The sequence below is a fragment of the Nicotiana tabacum genome, chromosome 7 (genome assembly GCF_000715075.1).
Source record: "Nicotiana tabacum cultivar K326 chromosome 7, ASM71507v2, whole genome shotgun sequence".
Lineage (NCBI taxonomy): Eukaryota > Viridiplantae > Streptophyta > Magnoliopsida > Solanales > Solanaceae > Nicotiana > Nicotiana tabacum.
Genome location: NC_134086.1, coordinates 160,493,375 through 160,511,571, shown reverse-complemented (window position 1 = coordinate 160,511,571; position 18,197 = coordinate 160,493,375). Strand labels below are relative to the sequence as shown.

The 18,197-nt window shown below is 35.8% G+C and overlaps 2 protein-coding genes across 2 annotated transcripts; both read right to left on the bottom strand.

Annotated features, from left to right (window-relative positions):
- Window positions 1-453: 453 nt before the first annotated feature.
- On the bottom strand, window positions 454-12,812 carry LOC107787597 (tubulin-folding cofactor D). Its single transcript, XM_016609190.2, has 17 exons — window positions 12,508-12,812; window positions 11,392-11,939; window positions 10,559-10,661; window positions 9,829-10,005; window positions 8,840-9,028; window positions 8,125-8,241; window positions 7,838-7,942; window positions 6,579-6,749; window positions 6,276-6,491; window positions 5,394-5,592; window positions 3,823-4,028; window positions 3,519-3,743; window positions 2,862-3,428; window positions 2,517-2,777; window positions 1,763-1,807; window positions 1,369-1,554; window positions 454-1,256 (listed from the first exon to the last, which is right to left on the bottom strand). The coding sequence occupies exons 1-17, from the start codon at window positions 12,691-12,693 to the stop codon at window positions 969-971; spliced, it is 3,789 nt and encodes a 1,262-aa protein (XP_016464676.2). The 5' UTR covers window positions 12,694-12,812; the 3' UTR covers window positions 454-968.
- Window positions 12,813-15,690: 2,878 nt separating this feature from the next.
- On the bottom strand, window positions 15,691-16,559 carry LOC107787596 (21 kDa protein-like). Its single transcript, XM_016609189.2, has one exon. The coding sequence runs from the start codon at window positions 16,495-16,497 to the stop codon at window positions 15,877-15,879; it is 621 nt and encodes a 206-aa protein (XP_016464675.2). The 5' UTR covers window positions 16,498-16,559; the 3' UTR covers window positions 15,691-15,876.
- Window positions 16,560-18,197: the final 1,638 nt, after the last annotated feature.

Here is an 18,197-nt window from a genome sequence, read left to right as displayed (position 1 = left end):
TAATTAATTTGTTGTGTGCGAGTCTTCGTATGATGATTCATTACAAAACAATCATTATATTATGATTACTATTAATAATCATCATATAATAGTTTATAATTCTTGCATAACTAGTCTTGAACCAAATGACACCTAAAGTTTCCGTTGAAGAAATTTTGAGTTAATACCAACTGTCCATATCTTAAGGTTGCTAAACTTTTAGGTGGAGAGTTCTTAATGCAGATCAGCCTATCAATGTTAGGACCGATTTGACAGTAATGGTAAATTAATTAATTCTTATGTGTACTTTGATTTCTTTCAATTTCCATATGGTGGAACTTATTTATCCATATGGTAAGATTGGCCACGCATAGGATAGCGTTGCCTTTCTAAGATTCCAAGCAATACACTGGACAGTGCCACTCTCCATTAAATATACCTTGATTTTTGGAAAATGACATTGTATAGCCGCTGTAAAAATAATAGTTGTCTAAAATATATATATAAAATATGTATAACATTCTGTATGTTGTATACAAAAATTATACACAAATTTTATACACTTTCGGCTACCAAATGTAAATAAATTCTGACGCGGGCTAAAAATGATAATACCCTTTGATTTTTCCCTAATCAGAAGGATACACCTTTAGGACATCATTCAGTTCTTGTTAAGGAAAATGGTTAAACTAGACCCTTCTTAGTTGAAAGAAATGGTTGAAATGGACTTCTGTGACCAACGTAGGTATCAGCATGGCCCTTCCCTCCTCGAGTACTATCAAAAATTGTTTACACCACATCACATAATGTAGGTCAAACTATAAATTGAGATTAACTACATTAATTACCACGCTTAGGTGATAATATTGCATGCAGAATATTACGGTGATGTTTACCACGCATCTGGCAAGCATTTAGTCCTACTTGACAACACTCCACTTTTGAACCATTACTATAGGCACTCTTTCTCGAAATGTAAAACAAGGAAACTAAAACCCAGCTGATCCAACAAGTGAAGAGTATGATGCATTTTCGTCACTGATGCGTCCCTGTTCAACAACTTTGTGGGCTGTTCCAACATTTGTTTCCATAAACGTCCCAATGTCTAGGTTGCACGTCGTGCAGAACTCTAATCTCTTCTGTTTTGCTTCTGCAAAATCACCGTCCCAGCAAGTTTCGGAGATAATTTCAAGTGCTTTCTCTAGTTTGTCTTCTGGTACAAGAGCCCCATTTTGTTGGAGCGCAAAATAAACTTGATCAGCACTGGCTCTTCTTATCTGCAAAAATAGTTGAAAACAATTGTTGAGAAGACGTTCAGTTCATTGTGGCATGCTCTTAATCTATTTATTCACCAATCTTAAGTTTCACTATGCAACTGCTTTGTGCTACCTTTGGAAATCGGTAGGTGAGGAAAGGTAGTAAATGACAGAATGCCTGGATATTGATGGGCTCTGATACTGATGAAATATATCCAAGTATCTCAATTCCAGCATACAGCTTGTAGAAATCTTTTGATCCTTTCAACTCTATACTAAGAGCTTCTAAAACGCCGGCACAAAATACTGCAGTCTGGGCCTGTTAAAAGATATGTGAGAGATAGAGAAAGAGAGAGAGAGATGAGTATAGGCACATCATCCGTACAGCCCCAAGCAAACAGCGATAAGCACAACTTGGTTTGTGCAGAATAAACACAGTATACACCAGAGCAAAGGGAAGATACCAGCTACATGAAATACTAGATATTTAAAATAAAAAGAAAAAACCTAGTGGAAAGTAGACTAACCTCTATGTTTAAGAATACCTTTTTGCTGAATAGGATCTCAATTGTCTGAAATAAAACAAAAAAGGTAAACACATCAGTGTCAGATAACATGTTCCACATTGTTGCATAAGAGCTTCCAAAATGGTTTAGCATTATCCTGAGTTATTCCATCCATTGCCTTGAAGTTTTGGGTTGGAAGCTCAGATTATTTCACATGGTATTAGAACCAAAGCCATTCCTAATGTTGGGCCACAGATGTTTTGTTACTCTTCGCTCCAATCGTCCAGTCCTAGACTTAGACGTATATGTAGTACTTCTCATATGTCTCTTCTTGTGATTGAGTTAGGCCCAAGGTCCATTTTCTTAACATGTAATTAGAGCCTAGGTTTGGTAAGTTTGTTTTCTCAATTATCTTCTTACTATATATTCTATCACTCTAAGTCCCTCTCTCTCTAAGCAAATTGAGCCATTAATTCTGCTCAACGCCTGATTTTCAGCCTGTTGAACCTACCTCAGGTTTCAACCAATAAAAAGAAAGATAAAGGTCCAGGATACTGCATAGACAGACAAAAATGTAAATTCTCCAGATTTCTGCAATAAAATTTTATGATTACGTCTATAGCCTACTGCCAATGCCAAAAAAAAGAAGAAGAAACAGTTGCTTGCATAAATCATAACAAGAGAATTCTAGAAAGATGAACACATTGTGATCTACAATTTAAGGAAAGGGTCGATAATCATCTTTAGCAGTAATAAAACTTGAAGTTGAATTTACCTTCAAAGTGGGTGCTATGACTCTGTCACAATTTTTGTACGTTTGAAGAACCCAAAGAATGTCATTAGAAAGATTGTACTCTCTAGAACCATTTACATTTTCATCTGTTGACTGAAGAAATTCAAGCAAAGCACTGACTGATGCCTTTGTCAATGAATCTTGCAAGCCACCGATGGAAATAACCAACCCCGATATCACATATTTGCTATAGCAACTGATACCAAGCAACTGAAGAAAACGAGGAAATGAGTAAGTAGGTACCTGCAGGATCACATAGAAAGGCTTCTTTGTCAGATAACAAAATTTATAGCAACCAAAACAGAAGGCAAGCAAATTTTGACCTACCCCCCATTTCAGATCTGCGTCGTCAGGAACAATCTGTTCTAGTCTCTCTCGATAAGGTATAAATGGTACAAAAATTGATTTATTATGCAAAATCCTTCGAAGAGCCTTTGCAGCTAACTCTCTTAATTTATCCATCTTCTCCACTGCTTGCTTAACAATGCCTCCAACTAAACAGGTTGCCACATTTTCATCAAAGATTAATTTCATCTGGTTAGCACTATCTTTCTCATCGAATTGAGAAACAGATCCAAGTTCCATTTTCTCCGACTTGCTTGAGAAGCCCTTGAGTTCTCTCTTGCATAGAATGTATGTGCATCTCTCAAGGCCATCTATGGCAGCTTCACGAACCCAAGAACCAATGTCACCTCTGTTATCTACAGAGTAATCATCCAAAGCTTTAAATAGAGTCTGCATAACCTCATTCTTAATAAAAACATACAGAGATCTGCATTCTTCTGCAGAGAATAGATGAGAATATTCTTCTGACTCGGTCAAAATTTCACACACTGATACAAGTGCTTTGACAGAGTTGACCCGTGCTTCAGCATCTCTGTCTTCAGGTTTAGCCTATACAGTATAAAGTGTTTAATCATTCAAGATAATTTGCAGCTTAGTTCCTCATCAGAAACAGACAAAACAGAAGATGCACTTCTTTACCTCAATTTCACAAGCAGCACAAAGCTTCCGAAGTATATCCTTCCATCCTTTAGCTAGAAACTTATATGGCAAAACACCAAGCGCAAGTGAAGATCCTCGTCTAGCAGCCACATTAGGATCAGTCAATTGCTCAAGGTATCCTGATGTAATGGTATTGATGCCTTTACTTTCCGAAGCCACAAGGTAAGCAGGAAAGAACCTTTTCAAGGCTGCAACCGCAGCCCCCTACAAACACACTAGTGAATCAGGCAATTCACTAAAAGGAAGCTAATCAACAGGAAACTGACAAAGTCACAAGATAAACCTGTATCTGGGAATTAGGATGTCTCAAATTCTCATGGAGTGTATCAAGCAGACTCCGCTTTATTTTATCTGTCAATTGGACAAGAGCTAAAGAAATGCACTCAATGAAACGGGAAACAGCAGAACGCATTATTTCTCCACCCTTTCCACGATATAGCCTTGCTTTCTCAATTCCTGGAACCACACCAGCAACTTGATTCTGCAGATCTGTAACAAAAAGATTGAGAGAGATCACACAATTTAAAAAGGACTCGTGGTAATTCAAAAATTTAAAAGACACCCACGTGGTGATTTTATATGTAACAGTAAAACTATGAAAAAAGAGGACTGCGTGTCTTAGAATGTACTTCCCCTTCCAAATTCATTGTCATCTTGGCTTTCCCGCAATAATCCACTTTTCTAAAAACTGAACAAGAATACATCTGTTGCTCTTTAATTATTATGTGTCATTTCTGGGTATTACATAATACAGAAGTATACTGTGCCACACATTTACACTTAATGAAGACAATAGCTCGCTTCTCTACTATCGCACTTAACAAAAGTAGCTATCCCCCCCCCTCCCCCAATAATATTCTTCTGATAACCCCAGATAATCAATTGGGATATAGGGAAAATAGGTCGACAAAAAGAAAACAAGCACTAATGGGGAGCAAACAGCTATGACAAGAAGTTAGCCCCAAATAGTCCACTTTGAATTCATGATTTCATACACAAAAGAACAGTAGGGAAAAAACATTTCCCCTACATGTATGGACACATAACACCAAAAGCATGTGGAATATACGTACATGTAGTAATTGTTTCTCTTTTTGAACTTAATTTACTTTCTAATGCAGTATAGTTCTAGACTTTCAATAATGATGTATGAGCAAATCTTTCTTTCTGGTAAAATGCAGAACTATATAACTCATCAAGAGAGAACAAGGAAAGCTTAGAAAGAAAAGAACTCAAAAAAAAAATACTTACTAGCATCGCAATACATTTATACAAAACTTCTACCCCGAGCACACGCAATGGAACCGTAGACAGTCAAGTGAAATCCAATCCACGAAATAATTTGATCTATGGACAGCATCATTGTGGTAAAGGTCGTAATGCCAGAGGAATCATTATCGCAAGGCATAGAGGGGGAGGTCATAAGCGTCTATACCGTAAAATCGATTTTCGACGGAATGAAAAAGACATATGGTAGAATCGTAACCATAGAATACGACCCTAATCGAAATGCATACATTTGTCTCATACACTATGGGGATGGTGAGAAGAGATATATTTTACATCCCAGAGGGGCTATAATTGGAGATACCATTGTTTCTGGTACAGAAGTTCCTATAAAAATGGGAAATGCCCTACCTTTGAGTGCGGTTTGAACTATTGATTTATGTAATTGGAAATAATCAATTAGGTTTACCTAGAAATCGATCACTGATCCAATTTGAGTACCTCTGCTTATGAATGAACTAAAGAAAAAAATGCATTGAAGACCTAAATCTGAAACTAGTAAGAACCAGCTTGAACTTTGACCTCAGTCAAATACTAAGAGTTTGAAGTTGAAAAGGAGATACCAACCTGGGGAAAGAACATAGTCACACTCATGAAGAGCCAATATAACTTCCCCAATAGCTAAAGTTGCACCATGACGCATGCACAAATCAGAAGACAATGTGCAAGGCAATAATTTTCCCACAACAGTACTAGCAAAATGTCCCGGATCATACTTAGCAAGAGAAGAAAGAGCATTTGCAGCAAGCTCTCTCAAACTTTTGTCCTATATTCCAACAATAGGTAACGAATTAACAGAACCCACCAATAATATAACTAATAAGTGAAAGCAAATGAAGTAATTAATGCACAAACAAAGAAGTTAAGTACATTGGCCAGCTGGTACGATATTAGCAGGGTCTTAGTTCTCAGATTTGGACTGCTGTGGATGCATGTCTTAAGTTAAATTGGAGGAGGAAACTAGAGAAATTACAGAAAGAAGATGAATTACACATTTGTGCTAAACGACCCAGTAGTTTGCATTACTTAAGGCACCACCTTTATTTTCCCAATCCAAAAGATCCTTAAAAAACAACCTTCTCTGTCAAGTATCTTTTCTGAACACTGTAATTTCGCTGACACGTCACACATCCTTTTCTAAGGAATCAGGAGCAAAAAATTATGTTCTCAAACATAAAACAATTAAACCAGAAAATGATATTTGTACACAAATTCCCATCATAATTCTATTCATATTCCTTCTATCCTATTTCAGTTCCATGCTGTGAGTCTGTGACCAAATTTGTAACAGTACTCTTTTTGCTAAGACCACTAAAAGAAACTTTGGTTTGGAAGCAGCTATTTGTATTATGCATCTTCCCATACCACACTCAAGCAGACCAATAAATATTTTACAAAAGAAGTGCTTTATATGAGTTGAAGCAAGGAACCAAGCAAATATAAACATACCCAGTGACAGATCTTGCTGTTCAGAAGCTCATCAACAAAAGGATAAAGATAGCCATCATATTGAGCAATGTAGACAGCAACATGAAGATAGGAGTTTATACGTGACGAAAGCGCAAAGAAATCAGCTGCATTCACTATATCGATACCATAAGGAAAATTTCCTTGTCGTCCAACATTCTCTTGAAAAGCAGCAGCTGCTGCTCTTCTACAATTAACCTGGGAAATAATACCAATGTTTCATCATTTCAATTGGAGGAAGAAGCACCTTGACTGGGTAAGGAATGACCCCTGTGTTTTTGGTACCTCACGGTCATAGCATGCCACAGTGAGAAGGTGTGGAGCAAGCTGTTCAAGTACGCTTTTCATATCTGCATGGTAATATGCACGGCCAAATGCCCAACAAACATAAGCAGCAGCATCACGTACATGAGATCCAATGCTATGTGGACCCCTTCGAATGTCATAATGTAATGCCTGCCGAAACAAACTTTCCCTCGTTATTAGGGGGACAAAATCCAGCTTCAACGAGCCAAAAGTTTAGTGAGTGGATAATCCGAGACAAGTGCAATCCATTATCCTGAACAAGGTAGTCTGGATTGGATATGTTTCAGTAACTCATTCAAACCAAACAAAGAATATATCGTTATCCGTGCATACTCATTAGTAAACATCAAAAGAGCATGATTTGTGTGCTGGAAGCTAAGGATTGGATGATGATATAGAAAATCTAAAAGACTTGTGATTTGAAGGCGAAAAGTATATGTGCATAAGTACGCAACTCGAGACACAGAAAAACACATGAAAATACAATAATGACATCTAAAAAAATAATTTAAATTGGATCCATAAGCACACAGCAGTCAGCACATATGAGTCCTATGGGAATCTGTGGTTCTGGTTGCCTACAGTTTTCAGCCACCAAACTCTTCATGGGTAAACAAAGGCCCTTTCCTCTCTCTCGTGTATGGAAGTAGGCAGCAGGTCTTATCTGTTGTATTTCTGCAAGAAGAAAGAATGTCTTCTTTTTAAATCCCAGCAGCGGCGAAAGCCCCAATTAATCTGCCTAGGCATTGGTAGATGGTTACCCGGTAGTCGTGGTGGTGAGAGATAGCAGCCTAGCAAGTATTCGGTGGAGTAGTCGAGGTGCATGCAAGTTGTACTGGACCCCCACCTTTATAATAAAAAAACGTTTTCTGCAACAGAAGTTGAAGCAACAAATATGATAAAGGATTCTTAATATAATGTTTCCCTTGAATACTAAAATGTGTTACTACAAAATCCCGAGCGACCTATAGATTTGCCAGAGAGAACTAGAGCAGCAATCCAGCAAAATGGAGTGGAGCAAGTCGACTATGAGTTGCCTGCTTTCTTAACCAATAACTTTTACTTGAAGGCACGGAAAGAGGGAGAAAGATTGAAAATGACGAAGCAAACTGTGTATCACTAGCAACTTCATACTTTTTGGAGAAAATTAATAGCTCAATCACAAAGTTCCACATATATGGAGTTAAGGAGAGATCAGAATTACTAGGAATAAAAGTAGGACGTTCAGTAAAGATAACCTTTATAACAACAGGCACAACTTTGTGAAAACTAACAGGTAACAGCAATCCTCTACGTGCCAATTCAGCCATCGCCAAACAACCACCATGCCATGAGCCATCTCCCTGCAACAGTAGAATACTTAATTATGATCCAACCCGAACGAACAAAAAAGAAACTTGAAGTGCAAGAGGAACTATTAGCATTGCCGGATGTATCTCCTTAATCAATATTCTGTATGCGGATATAGCGGCTATCTCATAAGATAATAGAAGATCAACTGTCGAGAAACAACTGGGCAACACACCTCGCTAGGCGAAAAGAGCTCCAGAACAGATGAAAGGACTTCATCTGAAAGCAAGTAAGTTAACCGTGAAGTAACACGGCCAATACCTTTTGCAGCAGACCAACGCACAACGGTGTCCTGTAGTACCGTTATAAGATCTCTAAGATGAGAAAGTTGCAATGAAAATAATAAATAGTGAAAATGTGTTAGATGAAAGGAAGTCCTGCAACAGTAATATGTTGAAACAGAATCAAATTTTGCTTGCATGAGGATACATATACCTGTTTTTAAAATAGTAACTACAGATGAATGCAAAATGAGATCGATTGGCCTGAAAAGAGGTAAATAAATGTTCCAGTGTCTGTTCCACAATGTGAGTGGCACTAAAAGCTCCTAAAAGACATAAGGAACTGACACTTTTGACAAGCCGAAATCCCCCTCCTTTCACACACCAAGACACAACCTTAGCATCAAGATATCAAGTTTTCAAATGCACCAGCTCAAAAATAGAGAGAAGAACATACGTGGATATTGAACTTAAACTAATCAAACTTCAACAAAAGAATCGTGGACTTCTTACTCAATGAGGAGGAAGTGAAGGAGGATTTATTTTTTAAGAAAAGACATCCAAGGAAAACTGCTATCAACTTGAATTTGTATAGGGTCTTGCACCATATACGTAAAGAACGAGGACAGCCAGATCAGTACATAATGGAAGCTCACCCTTTAGACATACCGTGTCACGCAATCCTGATAGCAGTAATTCAATAATCTCTTCTACTAGATCAGGGACATCTATATCTTCTTCTTCCTGACAGTTTGGGTCTTGATAGAAGTATGAAGGATCATTGTTTCCAGCGTCATTGAATTGGTCCTTTTTTATTCCATTGGCAGTAATATTCCCTCCAAGTGTGCTGGTTCTTCCCTACATGAAAAAAGCAAGTAATATCACCAACTATTTCTTTCCACATTCCATGGTGAGTAGATCAGTACAGAAGTATTTCCAGTGGAATACCAAAATGAGCAGGAATGAGAAACAAAGACGAATATCCAGCAATCGAATAGAGAGAAGGAGCTGACAAATAGGTTGGTCTTAACTTTGGTAGACATCAGACTACTGTATTCTTTTTTCTTTTCTTTTCTTTTTGTCAAATGAAAGAGAAATATTGACAAGGATATAGAAGATAAAGAATGGAGGACAATGTTCAAAATCAAATAAAGATCAGCAGGGAAACATAAAGAAAATAGGACGCTCCTAACGGATAACTACAAAGACCCTAATCTCCTTATTCCCCATAAAGCGCCACAATTTTTTTACTCCCTCCGCTTCAATTTATAAGACACACTTTCCTTATTAGTCCGTTCCAAAAAGAATGACATATTTCTATTTTTGGAAACAATTTAACTTTAAACTTTTCATTTTACCCGTAATGAGAAGCTTCTATAGCTACACAAATGTCATGGTCCCACAAAGCTTTTGCCCCTTAAGTTTTTAGGACCACATGTTTCAAAAGTCTTCTTTTTTTCTTAAACTTTGTGCCTAGTCAAACTACATCCTCTAAATTGAAACGGAGGGAGTATTAGAAAGTAGGACAACTTGTTCCCAATGATGATCCTGAACGTAGTTGCTATTTAAATGCACAAAATATTCAACCAGAGTAACCATCAGTTTATAACTTGAAAGAAACACGTAAGCTACATATTTTGCATGATTAGCTATCTAACCACATATCGCCATGCTGGATACCGTGGAGGGAGACAGATAATCCCAATCCTTTGAGTTAGCTTCACAAGGTACTTGCGAAGTAAAGGACTCCGAGATGCAGTGTTGGACTTTAGCAGCGCTGATGCGTCATTCCAAACACCAGGAACCACACTGAGCAGCAGTTTAGGGCTTCCATTCTGCACTTAGAGGAAAAAATACAGTGCTTAAAAATACTCATATTGAACAAGACTGCAAGATTACCAAATAAAACAGGTTACATAACATATTGAACAATAGTACCACTCCATAGTGAGTACAGCCAAAATGAGCTGTCTACATCATTAAAGATGTTAGACTGCATCTGATGATTGATCTGTCTTTTCTATTCAACAACAGGTCTCTAATCATGACACCAGAAGATATATCCGAAAGTTATTTAAACTTAAACCTGGCATTTACTTGATAAAATCCAAATTGAATGTTCCAACCCTGTCCATTTCTTTAAAAAACTGACTGTCAATACACTCTCTGTCTCAGAAAATTCTCAAAAGAAATTGCTCCTGGAAGAGCACCTATAAGGATTTCATGGTCTGAAGGGCAAGGCATGAAAGATGAATGCAGTTTATTCGAATTTGAGTATCAGAGGAATGTATACGTTCTAAAGTAGGAACGAATACTTGCAAATTTCTAGCAATCATACATAAAGTAAGAAAGTACTCCAAAAGAGGACACAAAGAAAAAAAGGTGAACCTTGAAAATAGCAGATAGTGCTTCAACTGCACCCAATAACTGGAAATGATTGACAACCTCATTTGAAAGACATGTCATAACTTCATGTGTCCAATCCACAAAGCTGAAAACAAAATTGCAGGAAACCAAATATGAATATGGCTAAAGAACTTTGAAACACTTAAATAATTCCCTAAGGAGGTCATCAAGGGCTTTGGTTGAATGGTAAGAATGTAGCATGGAATGTGTGGATTGGGCGCACATCTTAAGTTGAACCCTGACACTGACACGAAGGCTGATATTTAAGGGGGATCAGGACAGAGGGGCAGGCTCATCCTTCCCCGAGTTTCAGACCTTCGGGCCAGCTATGAGCTAACTCACATGGGAACTCTCGGTTATAAAGAAAATTCCCTAAGGAGCACAAAAATATCAACATCCTTACTTTTCTCAGATCTTCAATCTTAAAAGATTTTTATTCTTGTGCTGTTCAAAGAAATAATATTCATGTTCAATACAGAGAAAAATAAAACAGAATGCTTAGCAGGCATCTATGACAATTTGCATCCTTAAGGACATGCATTTCATTTGCTGATCAGGCATAGCAGTGAATTGGATGTGTCACATAACAAGCAAAGTGAAATGCAGTAAATGCCACTCTAGCACGTATCTCTTCATTCACATTAACCAACATCACTGTGGATGCATGAGAATGACCAGAGCATTCATCTACTTTTATGTTTACTTTTTTCCTTTGTTTGTGTGTGGGTTGTTGGGGGGGGGGGGGGGTAATTTAATTTAATTAAGGTATGATTTCAAATCATGTGTTATAAATGGAAAAGATTTGGCAGTTGGACCTGGTAAAAGCCTTTGTCATATCTGGGCGTGTTAGAAGCCTTGAAAGCAGCAAGCCAGCTATGGTTCGCATAGGACCTGCACTTGAAAGGAAGTCCTTAGAGAATTCTAAGATTCTTAGTACAAGTGGAGGTGGCTCATCACTTCCAGTGTAGTTATTATCTGCAACACTAGTATCCACAGAAGATATATCAAACGGGATCAATACAAGAATGTAAAGCCATAATAGCATCACGCATTTAGCCTCCATCTCTCCAGTACTTTCTTGTCTTAATGATGTTACAGCTTGTGTATTATGGCATTTCTCCAGGAGAGATACTGCAAGCTCCAGGTCAGAGACCTGATGAGGGAAGAACTTGACAACAGCCTTGTAGCCACAAACCGTCACCAAAGAATAGATTATGATGCATATAGGCTTGATTACTTCAAGAATTTCTTCCGAGGCAGCACCCAGTTTGACAGCTTTTGAACGGACAATGGACATGAGAGGGGAAACCATACTCTCGAGGTAAGGCTCAAGTAATTGACCTTGCTCCTGATATTTGTCCATCTGCAAATCATATATGTTTAATAGTCGAACAAAGAATTACAGCTTGTTTGGATGGTTGTTACCTATTGTATTGTATCGTATTGTTACTTCAAATACAATGTTTGTTTTGATTGTTGCTTAAATTTTATTGTATCATTTGTTGTTAGTAATATTGCAAGTTTATTTTTCATATTGTTGGTGTGTGATATCATGAAATGACGGCAAACGATACAATCTATCCAAACATTATATTCAACAAACAATACAATACAATACAGTACAATATAGTACAATACAATACGATGCATTATGAAATGACATGTAACAATAATCCAAACAAGCTGTTAAAGTATTACCCAAAGAAAAAAAAGATGGAGTAACTATTATAAAAATTCCACTAGTTATAAGCAATTGCTGTTTTGAAAGCGAAACTCAAGTACACTATTAAGGTTTTTGGGCTTGGCCTCATCAGAATTTACTCACCGAAGTTATATTTTAATGGTATATCCAATTACAGATATAGCATTGAACTAATAGTTATGCAGTTTAAACAGAGGAAAGAAATGATAGAGAGATAGAGAGAGAGTACGATAGATCGGATCTTATGCACAGAAGAGATATCGGAGACACGGCCATTGGAAATAATATCGTCGAGGAGTGATTTGACAAGCTTCCATTCCTGAAGGAAATATCTCTGCACAACGCTCTCTTTAGAATCGTGTTCATCGTCTAATTCAACTTTGCTTACTGCCTCCATTTTCAATTCTTCCTCCATCTTTGAGCCTTTCTTCTACTTCGCTAACCCCAACAGAGACGCAGAGAAACACTTCGACGATTTGATTAATTTGATTTGATTTTGCCGCTGGTATTTGGTATTTGCCGGACTGAGAGATTACTTCATCTGTTTAAAAGCAATTATTAGCGTCGGAGTAAGCTGATGGGTCAAACTTCTTAGACGGCCCAAATTGAATTGCTGTACAGCCCATAATTTGGCTCTAAAATTTTATGGGCTTTTTGTGTTGGGCTATCTCATGAGTGAAAAGAAGTTTGGCCGATTTACATCTACACCCCTTTTTTGTGTCACGTTTTAACTTGTGTCCACTTTGCAAAAAAAATTTACAAGCGTATCCATTTTTTCGCATAACTTCAGCATACGGGGCTGAAGTAGCAAAGACAATCACGCAAAACTTCAACATTCTAGTAGACGGGCCTGAAGTAGCAAGTGTGCTGAAGTTTTGGTTTGTAATTGCTGAACTTAAGCATAGTAGCTGAAGTTTTGTTCTCTATTTGCTGAAATTTTTGTTTGTAATTGCTTAAATTTTTGTTTTTGTAACTGGCGAAGTTTTTGTTTTATAACTGGCGAACTTCAGCTCTAGAGCTGAAGTTTTTATTTTGTAACTGGCAAAGAGTTGAAGTTTTTGTTTTTGTAACTGGCGAACTTCAACTCTAGAGCTAAAGTTTTTGTTTTGTAACTGTCGAGTTTTATTTTGTAACTTCAGCTTTGTGTTTAGGAGAATGGATGGGAGTTTGTTAATTAACTTCAATTTCAAGAACACTCAGAAAATTGTGTGCCCGTGAGAATAAGGACATATATCTATAAGAATATGTTGAATATGTACATGTTAATGTATTTCCGGCTTATTCCACTTCTGTTGGCGTTCTGCTCCTCGCTGTAGTTTTTGCTAAAGATGAATAATAACTACACAGTGCGTCTTTTGTATAATTCATCTTTTTTCTAGTATTTGTAAGGGGCTGAAGTTATTTAAAAAGTGGGTACAAGTTAAAAGTTTTAAAAAAAAATGGGTATAGGTTAAATGAGGGCGCCCGAATAGAGTGCTCGTACAATTTTTACAAGAATTTTAATAGTCCAAGCAACTTAGAATTGTTAAAATAGCACGGGCTAGCCAGTTTTCGGACTGGTCATTCAAAAATAGCCAGTATTTGCCAAGTTATTGAAAAATAGCCACTATTTTGCTGTAACAGAGATCGGTCCAACATAATATACTGGAACTCCAAACTCCAGTATAATATATTGGAGTTCTAGTATACTTTGCTGGAGTATTTTCCAGATTTTGAACAATTTTTCGTTCAGATTTATCTTTACATGAAAAGTGACTAAATTTCGATAATTTTTGAAACTGTGGCTATTTTTGAATGAATTGTAAATCTGGCTAATTTTGAATTTTCCCCTTAGAATTATATTTCGGGCTAAATACAGAATTGGCCGGTTAGTAGATAATCAATTGTATTCGCTAGTCAAAAAGTATATAGATTAAGTACATATACAAACTATATAATTTATCGATCATTTTTTTTAAAACGGCTAAAAATGTACATTTCTCTTGTATTACTTTCTTTAATACTCTTTTTATCCAAAAATATTCTTTAATAAACACTTAAAATTTTGTGTAATCCAACCGTGGCACATATATATGTAGCATGTAGGTGTTTGCATCGGTAGTTAGGGGTGTCAATGGATATTCGAAAACCGACTAAATCGACCAAATCGTACCGCACCGAACCGATTTTTAGGTTTCTTTTTAAGAAACCGTAGATTTTTATATAAATCTATAACTGCACCGATAATTAGGGTAGGTTTTTTATTTTATAAAAATAAATCAAAAAAATACCGAACCGTACCGAATAAATTTTACGTGTAGAAAATATATTTATTTAGTAAGTTTAAAAATAATAATGCATTAAATTTTCTTTGAGCCTTGGAATTATAAAAACTATTACAAGCCAACAAGTAATTAAACTCAAAATACTAATTCCTAAAACCTATTATGCTACTTCTACTTAAACTAAGTTATTTCAAGTATCTTTATTAGCAAGACACAAAGTATTCTAGCGATTATGAGTAGCAAACTACAATGTATTGAATATGTTTTCTTTCATATAATTTAGATTTATCTTTTTGAATATTTAATCTTCGATTGACTTTATTCTTGGGTCCCAGCTTAGTATATCTTTCAACTCGTGTGATTAATATTTTCTTTGCCTTTGTTTGATTACTTTTATGCTGTTGCAGAATAGTTGATGGATCTATACTCTAGCCATTTTTTTTTAATTCATCACCCTTTAAACAGTAAAAATGTCTAGACAGTTTTGCTAAGTCCTATAAAAGAACATATGTTATTGCAATTCTACTTCTACTGGTGAATTTTACATGATATTAAAAAAAATACAGAAAATTAACCGAACCGTACCGATACCGAAGAGAAACCGACATGATTGGGACGGTTTCGAAAAGTTTAATTTAGGTTATACATAATAGAATAACCGAAAAATTGGTATGGTATAAATTTTATAAAATAATCGGCCGAACCGAACTATTGACACCCCTGTCGGTAGTGACCGATGCAATCTTAGCAAGCCTAGCTCGATTAGGACCATATGTACCATGTGTCAAGAGTATGTCTCGTAGAAATATTGAACAAAGCTAAAGACCTCTAGCAAAAAATTGTCACTTAACCAATCAAAATTATTTCCTTTCTTTTACATGTTACATACACAAAATATCATTTGCACAATTCATGGTCTTACTTATGTTTATAAATATATGTGAAGAGTATGTCTTGTAGAAATATTGAACAAAGCTAAAGACCTCTAGCAAAAGATTGTCGCTTAACCAATCAAAATTATTTTCTTTTTTGTAACAAAATATCATTTGCACAATTCATGGTCTTACTTATGTTTATAAATATATGTGAAGAGTATGTCTCGTAGAAATATTGAACAAAGCTAAAGACCTCTAGCAAAAGATTGTCACTTAACCAATCAAAATTATTTCCTTTCTTTTACATGATACATACACAAAATATCATTTGCACAATTCATGGTCTTACTTATGTTTACAAATATATGCTATGTATACAACATCAAGACATAAATTAAAGTTCACATCACAACTAGCTAAAACAGTACTCTCATGTGAAGATTAATATATGGAAACCTTTTAAGGCTCATTTTCCCCATAGCTACCACCATTAGAATTAGACTTATGCCAAGCCGCAAATCCATTAAACAAAGCCAAAGTATTGCTAGTAACTTGAGCAACATTTAGAACCCTAGCTTTAATTGTAGCCATCACCTTACCACCCATGCCATAACCAGAAAACCCATCCATGCAAATATATGTATCAGTCAATACTGTGCTAAGCCAAGTCTGAACATTGCTTTGACACCATACAAAATCTCCTTCTGCATCTGCACTCTTCATACGTTGAAGCTCTTTAAATGAATTTGTGAGCTGAGAAACACTATCAGACATTTGATCTAAACAATCTTCCACTGCTTGATATTCCTTGGCCTTGTTTTGTTTGAGTTCTTTGGACACTTTTCTCAAGTAGATTTTTGTGTACACTGCCTTAACTATGCTCACTTTCAAAGCAACTTGAGCTATTTCTTGAGGATCTTGTGATGTTGGATTTACATGGTTTGCTAAAGATCTCTCACATAGATCTGGATAACGAGTGCGCCTACACTGTGACTCTATAAATGTAGGCACAAGAGCACCCTCAACAACAAAGGTAGAGATGATGAGAAGTAAAATAAGGGGAAGGACAAATTTTGCCATTTTATGAGAAATATAACAATGGAAAATGCTTAAGCTTTTAGAATATGAAGATAGAATGGTTTTTGCTGTGTTTATTTTGATGGGAAATTGTCAAGAGGGTGCTAAGGTTTATATAGAATAGGGCTATCACATGCATGAGCATGAGAAGTTTAGTACACTCATTCCTGCTTACAAAATACTACAGTAATATGTTTTTTAATTCAATTTTTTGGAAGAACCAGGTGCTGATGTTTGGGGTCTAGTAAACACAAACCTTAATTCTTGTCCAAGCTATTTCGTAATTACGTTAACTTATTATTGTGTGATTGCTTTGACACCAAAAAGTTAGTAAGAGTGTCTCTTAAATCACGTGATTTTTTTTTCTTTGGTAAACCAATGATTTCTTTTTTCATTTTTAAGGTAAAACAGTCACAATTTATTTACTACATTTTACAGGACATCTAAATTTGAGCTTTTGATATGTGTAGCACTCAATATTTTAAAGCTAAGCCGGTAAAAGAATTTCTTCATAGGTAGTGAAAAAGGTTATTGGAGATTGGTTGAACAACATAATACTTGGATTTTCGGGCATTGCATTCTGTAATTATAAAGCTAGATCTCTAAGAATTATTACACAAAAGTAGAGACTCGAATAGTAAATTGCAATTGAAGCCTATGATTCTTTAGGTGAATTTTAAGAAATTTCAAATTACTGATAAGATCATCTTGACTATTTCGATTGAAGAAACACACAACTTGGAAAAAGAGACCTTTTTCTTAAAATTCAACCAATTCAAGAAGATAAACTTTTATCGTTTAGTATAAGATAATTAATATGTTTAATAGGGTCAATATTGTCATATATATATATATATATATATATATCTCTGTAGCTGATACTGGTCTAGGCTAGTTCTTGACTGCCTTTATCTTCTTCCCAACATCATATCAATTACTCCTAGTATATACTAGAAAAAGTTGAATCCCAATGTTTGTTCAAGAAAAATTACAATTATAATAACAAAATGAAATAACTAAAATTCCTGAAAGTGAAATCCCAAAATAGCAAAGAATCTTGTTACACAACTCAAGTCAATAAATGGTAATTAATTATGTTGAGAAAATGAACAAGCAAAAGAGGAAGGGCAATTTTTTCTGTTTGTCAGAAGCATTTTCTAAGAAAGAGCTTAGTACATAAACATTTTGTTTGAAATAATTTTGTTTTTTCGAAATATGATGAGAAAATGTGAAGGGTGTATGTCACATGCGCTCGAATTTGACTATGGTTCGTGTAACGTGTGCCATATGCACAGATCCCACTAGAAGACCATAGTATTCTTAATCATAATTTAATACGTGCAGCTAGCTTCCAGGAACCGAGAGTTAAGGTTGGGTATAGTAAAGACAAAACCTTAATTCTTGTTAGAGCCATTTACAAGCTTAAGTAATAATCTTAATTGTTCAATGAGGCGATCATTTGTAAGTACATGCTGACAAAATTAGTACTCAAGCATATGTATATTCAACATTTAACATTATGGATTCGAGTTTGGATTATACCGCAATTAAAATCTATTTTCATATTAATATAATTATACCGTATCTGAGACAAAATTATTGAGTTTGGATGCTGCCCCTGTACTCAATTACATCAGGTATTATCTTTTGAATTTTTCTTCTATGATCTCTAATTTATATAATTATGTTCAATCTGACTTCGA

Coding starts and splice junctions, on each gene's coding strand:
- LOC107787596 (XM_016609189.2), bottom strand. CDS start 16,497: ATGGCAAAATTTGTCCTTCCCCTTATTTTACTTCTCATCATCTCTACC.
- LOC107787597 (XM_016609190.2), bottom strand. CDS start 12,693: ATGGAGGAAGAATTGAAAATGGAGGCAGTAAGCAAAGTTGAATTAGAC. Junction 8,242..8,839: donor TATCAGGATTGCGTGACACG/GTATGTCTAAAG, acceptor ACGGTACTACAG/GACACCGTTGTGCGTTGGTC. Junction 7,943..8,124: donor AGCTCTTTTCGCCTAGCGAG/GTGTGTTGCCCA, acceptor CTACTGTTGCAG/GGAGATGGCTCATGGCATGG.